Below are 14199 nucleotides of genomic sequence, written 5' to 3'. Positions count from 1 at the left end.
AAACAAGAATTTTCTACATTTTTGAAAATATGCTAGTATTTGTTTAGTGTTGTACCTGTGGTTTTAAGGTTTTTTTTTTGTTGATACCCTAGTGGTTGAACTCTAATCAAATGTGTTTAGTGTTCTGATTTTTTCTCCACTCTTTAATTTCTTGAAAGTAATAGAATGTGTGCATGAGTATTACTTACACATTTATCTGCAAATTAATAAAGAAGACTGTTTACCTCAACTGTTTATGGTATCAGTTTAAAGCCATCACCTGTTGTGGCTCTAACAGAAAATCTAGAAGAATTTTAAAGGATAAGCTGTTAAGATGCTGTCCCAAGCAGCCTTAATACACTGCATAGCTCACATACAAGATGGAAATTACTGACACTGATGAGAGGCAGCATAAGAACAATGTGTACTGGTACAGGCTTCTGGGAAGCTGAGTTAAACACAGCATGAAAACACAAATTGTGTACCTGTGTGTCAGTTCTTGGTTTGTTGTAATCAGCTTTGGTGTGCGGGTTCTGAGTTATTAATGCTGCAGATGAAGGAATAGCTGGAGTCCAACAGGTCTGTATAGCTCCAGTGCTTTATTGCTATAGTTAGAACTTGCAAACCATGCAGTGTCTGATGGCATTCTGCAAGAATGCAGCTGTAATTGTGCTCAGAGCTCAGATCCATCTGCATCTTGCCCCTGCTGTCATAAACCATAGTGGAGCCACCATCAGCCCTTATTTAAGTGTAATTTAGCTAACTTAATTTAAATTTAACTGACTTTACTGCAGCAGAGCCACTGAGCTTGATCCATGCCATAGGACTGGTTCTGGGGGCATATGTTGCCTTCAGAATAACAGTAGGTCTATGCTAGCTGGTCTAGCTCTGTGTGTTGATGCCTATAACCTACAGTTATCCATATGCGTGATAAACATTATACTTGGAGTCGTGCTGCACTGCAACCATTACATGGCAGGATTCAAGCTGTGGAATACTTGAATGATGTACTTCTCTGGTCATCTAGTTTTTTGGTGGCTTTTTTTTCACTTCCTGTTACCTAGAATAATGGATTGTTGTTTGTACTTAAAACAGAGCTGCAGAGACGTGTCTAAATAAAGTGAAAGAGCTGTGAGGAGGTGTAAGTGAAGCAAAACCCTTGGGCAAATACAACACTTAAAGTGTTGAGTAAGCTACTAAATTAGGTACCAGGCTGATGTTATTTTGCTCTGCCCAACTTTGGTATAATGACAGGAACCCTATCTTCACAATGATGAAGTCATCTTGAAACAATTCTGGGTTAGGTACTGGGCTAGGTGCTGCTCTTGTGAGCCAGCTCTTTCAGTATTGATTACCAGAATGTTATTTAGCGAGCTGTAATAACGATAGATACTGATTTTATGAGTTGTATGAAAAGTAATTTATATTCTGAGATTTTTCAGTAATTTTTCATGCTATAGTTGGTTTTTTTGACATTACTGACTTTGTACTACTTTGGCCACCTTCAGTCCTTTCTATTCCTCCAACTTCAGATTAAGTGGTTTTTGTGCTTGAAAGTGTTATATGTGTATGTCAGGAGTTTTAGATATTTAGTCTAAATTTAAAATAAAGTGCTGTGCTTTTTGTATTACTTTAAAAAGTTCAAAACATAAACTTATGTGCTGTGTTGTCTTTATAAAACTTAAAAGTATTCAGTAGAGGCTGGTTAAAAGAGCTTCATAAGCTCTTTACCTATGAAGTGTGAGTAGCAAGGTGATGTACACTTACTTCAGTATTTGACAATTGTTGGTGGTAAGCAAGCCCCATATTATGTTGTCAGGGTAAAAAGAAAAAATTCTTGTTGAATTCTGTATTTTAGTGAAATACCAGAATAATGTTTCAAGTCATATGCAACATGACTGTGACTATGTGTTGTGGTTTAAGATTTCTTCTTGATTTATAAACAAACCAACCAACCTAAGGGAGTTCCTGCATTACTGATGAGAAAAGAATATCAAAAAAACTTAGAAATTTTCACTTGAAAGCATTTTTTGCCATAAAGCATGTTTTCCTTTTAAAATAATACGTGTTAAATTTTTTAATATGAATGAGGTTTATGTTATGAACATCTGAGACAGCATATGTAACAAAATGTTCCTGCTGAAATGCGCATAGCCTTGAAGAACTGCTGCTGTTAGGAGTTGGAGGCAAGATTTCTGCTTTTGTTAGACATGTTATGAGCCATCAAGGATTTTTGGTATCTATTTTGCATAGTTACCTGAATTCTGAATCCTGCTTTCTATTGGATCGGCTGATTTCACTCCAGAGGTGTGTAAATGTTACCTTGTGACATAATGAAAGTCTTAGAGAAGCTATAATTTTAAATTATTCTTTTTTATATTCTTGCACATCCAATTTTGAGTAGTACTGGCAAGCTACTGTCATATTTGGTTAACAGACTCTTAGAAGCAGACTTTTGGGAGTCACTTCAATATTTGTCCAAAAAGGCTTTTTTGTATGAGCAGCTTACTCAAATGTTTTGAATACACAGTATGTGGTTTCAAGCAGAGTCTGTCAGAAGTCTCTAACTACTGATGGTTCCTGCCATAACTCTTCCTGTATGAAGATATTTTGTCCCTTTCTTTTCTTCTTTCCTTGCCTCTTGCCAGTAATGGCAAAGTCAAAGGTGAAATTAATTCTCTTGGCAGTTTAAATTTTGGCTTTCCAGCCCTTGAAATAAGATTGTATGTGTATATAGTACTTAACAGAAACCTCACGAGTATTTTGTTTTGTGTATTGCCAAAGCAGCTTTGGTCACAAAGGCACTCAAATAATTTTATTAGACACAAAAGGGAATTTTGTTGGAAAATCTATTTTCACTGCCAGAGGAGTGATGAGTTTTCTCAAGGGTACTTCAGAATAAGAGTTCTCCTACTGTACTGTTAGTGATCAAATTTGGTACGCTTAAGATCTATCTGCAGTACTACACATGGCTTGTGTTACTGAGTGAGTGGTGTGAAACATAAGCTGTTAGGAATTTGTGCTATATGTTTGGTCTCCTTCTGATTCTAGGTAGTAGCCTTTGCAACAGGGTCCCAAATGTTTACTAGCTGAATACAATCTATTCCTGTTCTTTAAAAGCATTCCTTTTAAAACTAGCTTTTATCCTACTCTCAACCTAGAGCTTAAAGTTGTACTATATCTAGTATTATGTGGATTAATCATATGTCCTTAATTTTGTTGCTGGAGTTCCAATTGTCTCATGTTTTATTGTATTAATGTTGCCTTGATGATAGAGTGCTCTGTTGCCCATTTAAGGATGTATTTGTACAGTCTTCAATTCACAAGTGATCTGTGTTGATTGGACTGTGACTTGTGGTCCGTCATCTCATTCTCATTGCAGTGGAGTTGAAAATAGAAGTATATGACAATCCATCTGTCATGGCAAGTTGATTTACTACTAGTTCTCTCATTTCTGAAGAATTCTGAATTACTTTCATTTAATTCCTGACTTACTTGGATTTCTGTTCATAAATCTTCCAAAATCCAAGAATTCAAAAATACAAGTTTTTTCTTGTCTATTTTCCTTCTGTTCCAAAGTATCTGTAGACTTCTGAATTAAACATTGTCTTCAGCCCCATACAATGTTAATCTGAGGCACTTCTGGCAAGCACGAGTCAGCATTCCATTTGGTGATAGCTTTGGAGATGGAAAGACAGTGCACAGGACAAGTATGCATGGGTTTGCCTTGGTTGTAAGGGCCAGTAGATGATCAGAAGAGTACCAACAGGAAACAGACTTGCTTCTCACCAAATAAGTCTTTGGTGGTTGCAGCTAAACCTGTTTAATATCTCCATCCTGGCTTTTTCAGGTTTTTACTCTTAGGGAAATATATACATGTCTGAACACCCCAGGTACCAACCTGTTGGTCTGTCAGAGGTTTTAGTAACTCATGAGTGTATTCTAAGTTGTTTTTGAGCTGTTCTGGAAAACACGTTTAAAAGTGTTTATGCTTGAACAGTTACAGTGTCTTAGCTCTTTAATTTTTCACTCCCCATCCTTTTTTTGGTCCCCTTTTCATTTCCTCCTGAGGTCAATCCTGAGAAGGAAGTGGCATGTTAACCTAATTCAGCAAGGCTTTGTCTTGTACTTGAACTCTTGTGCTGTTAATTTTTCTGTTGGATTGAAAGTGTTCACATGATTGATAAGTAATTTGCTAAGGGCATCTCTAGGTCTAGGAGTAGTTTTGCTTCAGAAAGGTAGCATGATCTTGTTGCCTTTTTCATGGCAATTTTATTTAGTCTGTGGTGTTTTCAGTGATGTAAAGGACCTGAAAAACATATTAATGTGGATGGTAGTTTTGGAGTTAAAAGGATCATGTGTAAAAGAATCTGTCACGAGGTTTGAAATACGGTACTGCTTGGAAGGTGAACTGTTGAAGTTTAACAGTTTCATTTTTTAATTGCCATTTGTGCTTATAATTAAGAACTTCTCAGCCTTCTAAGTTACAGGTGACAATTTTAATGTATAAAATGCAGTAGTCCAAACTTATTAATGGGGTTTCTTCCCTTTTAGGTTTGGTATTCACCCTGTGGCTGGCCGTATGCCTGGTCAGCTGAACGTACTGCTAGCAGAAGCTGGCGTTCCCTATGATATTGTACTGGAAATGGATGAAATCAATGAAGACTTCCCAGGTTAGTATGTGAGCCATAAGCCATTCCAGTAGATTGGATGATTTATTTGATTCTGTTCTTGCACTGCACAGGGATTTTAACAGTAGAAAGTCAAGAAGTCAAGCCATTCAGTTTCTCTTTGTAGAGGGCTAGAGGTCTTTTCTGGGGAGGAAGGTAGGGGGAGCTTCTTTTTAGTTGCTTCTAGTTGTGAAGTAACTGGCAAATGCTCTATCTTTATTATCTCTGTTATAATTTTTCTCTGCCCTGTCCTTGCAGAGGAGAATTATTATTACTTCTTTAGCTCAGGTATTGTGGATGACTTGACCCTATCATGTACTGCAATGTACTGGCAATTTCTTGCTTTTTTACATCTTTATTTAAAAGGCAGAAGGTTGCTGCTAAATGTTTTTCAGAAGAATATTCAAAAGAAAAACCATGAAAAAATTTGAAAGTGATGTGTGTATTCAAACACATTTAAATATCAAAAGCTTTTAAATTTTGTGTGGCAGGGTGGTCTAATGAGTCCCTTGGAACTAGATTGTGGATGTACGTAGTTTGTTAGAAGTAGCTGGCAGCACATTTGAACTCTAACATATAATTTGCCTGAGAAGTTTGTAAAAAACTTGTGTGCATGCTTAACCATTAGGGATCCTTCTGCCTAGAATGTGCCTCAGCCTCAGCCTTTCAATTTCAGATAATTTTTCATCAGTGTTATTTTCTTTGTCTTGCTGCAGAAACTGACTTGGTCCTTGTAATTGGTGCAAATGATACAGTTAATTCAGCAGCTCAGGAAGATCCGAACTCTATCATAGCTGGAATGCCAGTTCTTGAGGTCTGGAAGTCCAAGCAGGTGAGATTAATTGAATGGAATTATCACCTAACTTAGCATGATTTTAAAAACATTGTTTGTAGGATAAGCTAATGGGATTCTTCCACTATTCTAGTTTCTACAAGAAACTTTTTTCCACATTGTCCAACAAAATGGTCAGTGTTTTCCAAGTGTGATGCACTGTTCATGATTTTAGAATCATCATCAAGTTCTTTAACCAGTGATAACTGCAATAGAAAAGATCAATTAGAGTGATTCTACTAGAATGTTTTTAGAATAAATGGTGGTCTGCTTACATCCACAGCCCTGAAACATTTCTGTACTAATACCTGTCTTTTTAAATTTATAATTGACAACTTTAATATTGAGGTGGAAATACAAGAATGAATAATATGCTTAAATAAAATAAAAAATAATAATTAAAACCCAACAAATATCCCCCCCAAAAAAAGCAATCAAAACCCCAAAACAATGCATGGCTGAGTCAAGTAGAGCGCTTAGACTGCCCAAGTTGAACCAACAGTTTAGTTACCTTAGCAGTTTTGCTCTGATCTAAAGCACATATACTTATGTTTCCGTGTGTGAAATCTCTGATACCTTGTTCTGAATGCAGTTGTAGCCTCAGCTGTCTGTGGGTTATCCATTCAAATACTCAGTCACAGGCATATACATTTGTCAGCAGTGTGTATATTGCAATTTGAGAAATAAAAACACAGTTAAGATAAAGCTTCTCAGTTTCTCTGCTGAAGGTGCTGCAATTAACAAATTTGACACTTAATAGGTAGAACCATTGATTTTTTATTTTTTTAATGTTCTATGTTTGAAGCAATACAGGTGAATATTAAAGAGACTGTTGCACCAAGTATTGATGTGAACACTTACCTGAATTTTGTCACTATCAGGGAATTGAACACTTCAAAATTAAAGTCTCAAAACCCTTCAATGTTATGGTCATCAGTGGACATGCTTGCTTTGACTTTATTACATGGAATAAAGTAAATGCATGTGCAATGTCCACAATCTCTTAATCTGAAATATAATATTGTTTTTAACAAAAAAATGTTTCTGAAATTGATCTGGATGTCAATTTATCTGCTATATTAAAATCTGAAATACATTTTCATAGCAGTGAGCACCCTGTTTTGTTCAGAGGTTTCTCAGAGTTTGTGGAGGTTGGTTTTGTGTTGCCTGTGTTTGAGGAAGGGTGGTGGCTGTGCTTTGCTATTTCAAACATGAACTCTTTATGTGCAGGTCATTGTAATGAAGAGATCTCTGGGAGTTGGTTATGCAGCGGTGGACAATCCCATCTTCTACAAGCCCAATACTGCCATGTTGTTGGGAGATGCTAAAAAGACCTGTGATGCCCTGCAGGCCAAAGTCAGGGAATCGTACCAAAGCTAAATACTGATTTGTATTCTGCTCATATTTCCGACTACAGTTTTGTCACAGAGGTCACAGAAAATGAGAGGTGGAAGAATCTCTCAATGTCCTAAGGCAGCTGGCTTTTGGAGAAGACTGCATTGACTCCTAGGAGATGTAGTTCAGTCAGGGGATATAGACTTTTATAAAAAGATGGGCAGATTAGCCCTTCAAACTAAATCTCCAATGAGACAATGCATGAAAGAATGAAAATGTTCTTTTTAAGGTCAACATTGTGCTAGTACAAGAAGGAACTAATAACTTATGGCCATCTTTAAATAGTTACTGACTTCCTCCTCCTTACTGTCCGTACTTCTGTGTCTTGGTTTGACAAGACAGGAGTCTGTGAAGGAGGGCAAAAGCCTCCTGTGCAATGGAGAAGGTAAACCCCCTCCCTCCGAATTACCAGGATTTTTAAATTAAAAGGCTCTCAGGCAATGATATGGAGATGGGAGTAACAATTCTTTTCTAGGAGAAAACTAGATAACAATTTAAAAAGGCAAAAGCAATTGGTACAAACAAAACTAGTGATAAATCCACAACCTGAGGAGTCGGGGTGTTGGTAGCAGTCCGGTTGAAATGACAGCTGCTCTTCTTGCAGTGGCTGATGAATTGCAGCTGAAGTGGTGATCTTTAGAAGGGTATAGTTTTCTCTGAAGATCTGGTGGCAGTGGGGCCAGTCTTCCTCTGCGCTGGGGCCGCCTCCGAGCTCCGCCGCCACCGCCTCACCGCGCTCCGGCTGCTTCTCTCGGGAGTCCTGCCAAAGGAGCTGCTTCTCTCGGAATCCTGCCGAAAGGAGCTGCTTCTCTGGCAATCCCGCAAAGAGAGAGCTGCTCTGTCTCCCAAAAGGTACCACTTTATACAATAAAATAGTGCTTGGCTTCCCCCTCTGGGTGGAGCATCTCACAATGGGATGGTGTTACTTTACCAGCCCTGCAGTGAGTCAGTCAATGGCCCATTAACAAAATATTACCTCTTCGGAGCAAACCATTGTTCTTGGAAGAGATAACAAACCTGCCCAACCTCCAACAGATGGCAAATAGAATACAAGCTTATCTTACAAACCAGGACATTCTGTCATGGAAATTTACTAAAAAATACGGTGCCAAAACTGTATTCAGTCTTATCATCAAAGCTGTTTATTGGCTAGTATGGCCAATGCAACTGTTGATTTCATCAAAACTTAAATTTCAAACAGATGCAAGCAGAAGCAAATCCTTGCATGCCCCTTCAAACTCAGGACTCTCTGAAATAGATGCTTACATGATTGGAGATCTAAGCATAATGTTCTTTTTCTTTTGGGGATTGTATGGATGCTGTTTATCAAGAATATTTTAGGAAAGTTACTTTTCTTTAAAATACGGTTCCACTTTTTATGGTGCACACTTATGTTAAATGAAACACAGGATATCAGGCACTTGCCAAGTAATCTTCAAGTCTGAGAAGGAAATGTACATTTACTTGCACTGCTTACCTCTTTTAAGCAGCTGCTAAATTCTCCATAATTTCCAGTCATTTCCTTTTTAAGTGTCTGAGAAGAAAGGTGGTCCAGTTCTGCACAGGCAGAATGTCTTGCATACAGGATCTGTTCACAGAAATTGGACCATTGTTTCAGTTTGTTCACTTAGCTTTTAGTTGTACTTATCACTTTAGTAGTAGTGATGCTTAGTGATGCTTTCTTAATTAATATTCCTGTGATGCTGAGAAAGCCACATTTGAACTCTCCCTGTCTATTCTGCTCATGTGAGATCCCAGCTGAATTGCTGTCTTCAGCTCTGGGGCCCCCAACACAAGAAAGATGCTGACTTGTTGTAACAAGTCCAGAGAAGGCCACTAAGCTGATCACAGGCCCTGAGCACCTCTGCTGTGAGCACAGGCTGAGAGAGCTGGGACTGCTCAGCAGGGAGTGGAGAAGGTATTGGTGACACCTTGTAGCACCTTCCAGTAGCTAAAAGGGACACACAAGAGGGCAGGAGAAGGACTCTGCACATGGGCATGTAGTGACAGGACAAAGGGGAATGGCTTCAAACTGCAAAGGACAGGTTTAGACTAGATGTTAAGAAATTTTTTTGCTGTGAGGGTGGTAAGGCACTGGATCCGGTTCCCACAGAAGATGTGGATGCCTCATCCCTGGAATTGCTCATGACTAAGGCCGAATAGGGCTCTGAGCAACCTTGTCTAGTGGAAGGTTCCCTGCCCATGGAGTTCCAATTGCATCTGGATGGTCTTTAAAGTCACTTACAAACCAAGCTATTCTATGCTTCTATATTTAAGATGCTGAAGTTCATTAGAATTTTTCTAAATAAATAAGCTATTGTTTGGACAGCACAGAAACATACTAAACTTAAAAGCCAGTGTTTTGATTGTTTGACTTTTCACTAATCTAATTAAAAGCACTGTTTTAATTTCCATAAGTCCAGCAAATTTAAATTATGACATAGATTGCTGTTTCGTTTTTATTCTAGTAAGTATCCTTGACTGAAATTCAAGTATTTGCCTAATAACGTGGATTTGTGATATTTCCATTTCTTGGTTGAGAGAACAAACATATAAAATACAACATTTCTTCTTCGCTACCTCTATTTTTACGTGAAGATACTTAAAACACAGGTTTTGAATAGGTAATAAATTAAAAATGTAACAACATACAGCAGATCTATCATGTTTGCAGATCTCTTTTCTATGATTTGACATAAAATTTTTCATGCAAGTACTAATATGTTGTATACCGCAGGAGAAGGCTTGTAATTGGATTTTAATTTAAAACACTGTGACAGCTTTATTTGAATGTAGCATGTATGGCCTCTCAATTTCATTGTATTCAACTTTCCCTTCAGTTCTATAAAAAATAGGAGGGAAATTGGAGAAGAGGGAAGGCAAATAATTAATTCTCCATCTCCCTCCCAACTAAGCAAAAGAAAAAAGGGGATTTGTAGGGATCTAACATGCTAAGGCTCAGTTATTTGTAGTAAATAAATGGAACATTTAAGTTCAAAGAAACGCACAAAATCAAGAGTGTTTTTCTCTACCAGCTAAAGCATTAATTTTTGTCTTGTCAAACAAGTAGTTTGACAAGTATACAGCTGCAGTATGCATCATGTCTCTGCTCATAGATGGCTAATAAAAGATTGAGCTTTTCTTTAAAAAATAGCAAATGAGGGAGGGGGAACACTTTCATTTGTACTTGGACAAAAACCCCATTCTGTTACTTTGGATCAAGAGTACCACGGTTCTCTTTAACATTTGCTTTACTGAGGAACACTAGATAATTGTTATTTTTCTCTGTTGATTACTGTGTTTTTCTCCTGTTGTTTTTCCTGAGTAGTTAACTAGTCCAAGGTTACTTTTGAAAGTTAAAAGAATCAAGCTGCCACCAAAGGATGTTGAGATTGAAGGCTGTAGTGAATAGAAATCATAATAAAATATTTTTTCTTTTCTAATTGTATTGGTTCTTTACATTTTTTCATTCTAGGTATGACTGTCACCTGACTGTAGCAACTTCACTTAGCTTTTCTAGTAAATGAAAAGGTTTAGACAACTGAGAGTGATTGAACAAGCTATATGTTGCTTTTTTTGAGATTAAAGAAGATAAAAGAAAAGCTGTAATAACTGATTAGTCTGAGTAGTTAATTTTCCAGTGGCTGGAGTTTGAGATGAATACTATTCCTTTGAGCCAGGTACAATATAGATTTGCTTCCACTGTTTTAGTTCTACAAGAATGTTGAGTTAATTGCTGTGATGATTCCATTTCTACCTTCAAAGTGATAAGTGAATAATTTTAGCCATTTGACAGTGTTCAGTAATATCACAAGTTCGACATACAGCTTTCATGTTTTCCTCAAGCTGGTGAAGCCCAGACTGGAGGTCTCTTCCTGAGGCTGCAGCTTGGTGTTGGCTCATGAAGTAACCTGTGTTTGCTCTTGATGGAGAAAGGGAAGCACATACACAGAGCCTGTGGGTTTGTAGTGTGACGGAGGGTAATGACCTAGCCTATGTCCTGTGGGTCTGAGTGCTGCTTTGAAGATTTTCCTCTCTCTACCTTATTTCCAGCTTCTTATTATCACTCAAGAGATCTTTGCTCTAGCCTGACTCAAGCAGGTTATGAAAATCTATTCAGGTCATGGCAAAACAGTGCAGCAAGAATGAGAGTATGCAAGCCACTTGTCTCTGTTCAGCTGTGGAGCTTTGCAGTTTGCAGTGTGTGCCCATGACTCACTAAGAACTTTAATATTTGCTGGGTTTTTAAAAATTTTATTTATTTTAATACAAATTGTTACAGCACTGAAGCTACAGAGAAATTTAGTTTGGAAAGATCTGCTAATTTGGGTCAGTTCCCTGCTGAAAACAGATCCAATTTGATTAGACTGGTACAGACTTCCATTTGAACTTGGTGGAGATGTCAGCCTCCCTGTTGTTACAGTTTTCAATTCTTCCAGTTGGGAACAAATGATTTTTTAAAAAATTGTAATTGGAATTGCCTTTTCAACTATAACTAGAATTTCCTTTACTGGAATTGCCTGCAACCTCAGGAGACCAGTTTGCCCAGTTGTCCCAGTCTCCAGCAGCACTTCATACCCTTTAGCAGGTGATGTGCTCCCCCATCTCTGGAATGCGCTGACTGTGCAAGCATCCAGTCCCCTTTGCAATACCCACCTGGTGTTCTTATCTTAGACAAACCACACTGAACATCAGAGGCAGCTGAAAGGGAGGGCTGCATGGTGGGAAGATGAACTGAAGCCCAACTATTTTTCATCATTTTTCCACTCTTCTTTAGCCAGACACTTATTTACATCAGAAGTTAAATTTATAAAATTTGTTATTTTGAAGAAACACGCTTCTTACATTATGTACTGAGAAGTACAAAAATTTTTGTGCTGTTAAACTGGCTTTGAAAATTTTTGTAAGTCGGGCAATTTTACAGTTTACAGAATGACAAAGTTTCTGTTATGTGATCTATCAATCTGTCCCTCAGATTCTTGCTTTAGTATATGATATGGTTTCTGAAATTCCAATCTAATGCATCATGTGTATCCCACTATATTGGTATCATGCAGCAAACATGTAATTCTGGTCCATTCAAACAGAGAAACTGGGGACTGAACCCGCTTCTGTACTTAAGCTTGAATGAAAGCCCCAGCATCTGGAGTTTTATCTGCTTGCTAAGTTTTTGATTCTGTTGCGGAGCACTGTTGGAGGACACAAACCTGGATGTTTTTGAAACTAAGCTAGAAGCTATATTAGCATCATGAAGGAACATTTAGTCTGTAGGACGTGGATTAGAGGTCATCCAAGGCAAACATCCTCAGACAAATAGGAATGGATTTCATATCCTCAGCACAAAGGCCTTGTTTGCTAAGTTTGTTTCTAGAGTGCCAAAATTGCTGCTGAGGTAGTCTTCCAGATCTGCAGTGCATGAGAAACAGTGAGGAAATATATTTTAGTTTCTTCCATTCTAAGGTTCAGTTATTTGAAGTAAGTAAATGGAACATCACAAAATCAAGAGTGTTTTTCACTACCAGCACATGTGAGGTTTAAGCTTTCAAATCCTGCAGGAAATCCTTACAGAGGGGGATTTGAGTAGGAGATCCGAGTCCTCTGTTCTGTACCTAAGAAGTGCAGTTCAAATACTCATTTCATAAGACTTGCAATGAGTATTGTTCCATCAATATGACTAGTGTGGGGTGGTTTATGAATAAATAAATTACAAATGGTAATAGCTTGCATTACCCAACTGCTCTGCAGCTGCCCAGAGGATATATTGCATTGCTGTTTTAGGCTGTTGTGATACATGGCTCTGCCTGAAAGAAAAACACATAATTAGATGTTTCCATAAATGGAATTAATAGTATTTCAAGCTATAAGTTCTCAAAGAGATGATGTTTTCGAGTAGCAGAAATAATTCTAAAATACTAATTTAAGGTATTACTTGAGAAATTATGAGACTAATTTATAGCCCTTATTCCAGGGTGATAATCCTGATGTCTAAGGAAAGAGCATTTTCTCCAGTTCCAGTGCTAGCGCGGAATGTTAGCTAATGGGAAGACAGCAATCAGGAAAAAGTGTTAGAGGAAACAACTATTCTGCTTTGTCTTTTTCATTTTTTCCTGGAGACACATTTTCCTTGAGAATGAGTAATATTATATTCTTCAACTGAACATATGAAGAGGTTGTTTTTTGTTCTTCCTTTAATGACAGTTCATCAGTTTTGTTTTACCCCATACCCTCCTGGGCTGGATGTAGGCCTCTACATCACTTTGAAACCTGGCATTTAAATTTTCTGCATAGCATATATAAATGACATGTTAATACCCATTTTCACTTGCTTATTAGAGAAATGGCTATGTAAATTCTACATTACTAATTTTTGAATTCATACCTGTTGACACTTTTTTGAACTCTGTAGATTGTACTTCTGCAAAGCAGTTTGAATTGGAAAATGATATGGAAAATAGCTATTAAACCTTATTTACCAAATACAATTCTTTTTAGAATATTATGTAAGCAAGGTACAAAATACATCTGTTACTCATTTTGATTGAGGGTCGAAATGGGCCAGAAAAGGAGAAAAGAATTGTATGTTAGAGAATTAAAGGAGTCGTACTGTAAAGATCAAACCTCACATGTAAGTATGGCTTTAAATTAAGAACCACATGATGTGGTTCTGTTATATGTGCTAAGGATGACTTGTACTAAGTATGATGTTTTGCAATTAGACATGATACTGTGAAAAAAAGCCCTGTCTGCCTCTTGACCATTTTTTCCTTTCCCTTGTTGACAAAACCCCATAAAACTGGTTATTATCCAACCATTTCCCGATGAAAGGAAGCAACAAAGGAACTGGAAGAACGAAGGACTGAAGGGGCTTCACACTCAATAAGAAGTGTCTTCTGAAAGAAGATTGAGGTTGAACTCCCACAGCATGAAATTAAGTTATTCTATTACATGGTCAGTCTAACCCATAATTTTAAAAAATCCCTAACAGAAGGGAAACTAGCAGCTAATGAACACAAAAAGCTCAAGCAGATGTTAAAGCTATCTCATGCAGTAATAACTAGCAGTTGCCTATTCTCCCTATTCAAATATTACAGATGTGGGTAAGAAAAGCCATTTAATTTTCTGATTTTACATTCTCAGAAGCTCATTTTTGTTATGGACCATCAAAAAATGAACTTCAGTTTTCAGGAGTTTTATGGTAGATTTGTTGATATTCAGACACAACACAGGAAGTCTCTAATCAACATCAACAATCCTTATTTTTCACTAGAATTTTCTTCCCCAAAATAATAATTGAATAATTGAATGTTAGTTTAGTGAACCATA

The 14199-nt window shown here is 37.4% G+C and overlaps 2 protein-coding genes across 2 annotated transcripts in view; one reads left to right on the top strand and one right to left on the bottom strand.

The window, feature by feature from the left end:
- NNT (nicotinamide nucleotide transhydrogenase) overlaps positions 1-13614 on the top strand; it is a 46296-nt gene extending 32682 nt beyond the window's left edge. Inside the window, exons 20-22 of the mRNA XM_021553866.3 lie at positions 4534-4652; positions 5366-5481; positions 6712-13614. Coding sequence (XP_021409541.2) covers positions 4534-4652; positions 5366-5481; positions 6712-6861 — 385 coding nt within the window. The 3' untranslated portion in view covers positions 6862-13614. The remainder of the gene's footprint in view (positions 1-4533; positions 4653-5365; positions 5482-6711) is intronic.
- Positions 1-14199, bottom strand: part of FGF10 (fibroblast growth factor 10) — a 525855-nt gene that overhangs the window by 299660 nt on the left and 211996 nt on the right. The gene's annotated exons all lie outside the window — the stretch shown is intronic.

Source organism: Lonchura striata, chromosome Z (assembly GCF_046129695.1).
Source record: "Lonchura striata isolate bLonStr1 chromosome Z, bLonStr1.mat, whole genome shotgun sequence".
Taxonomy (NCBI): Eukaryota; Metazoa; Chordata; class Aves; order Passeriformes; family Estrildidae; genus Lonchura; species Lonchura striata.
The sequence above is the reverse complement of the archived record's forward strand: the minus strand, read 5'-3'. Positions and strand labels throughout refer to the sequence as shown.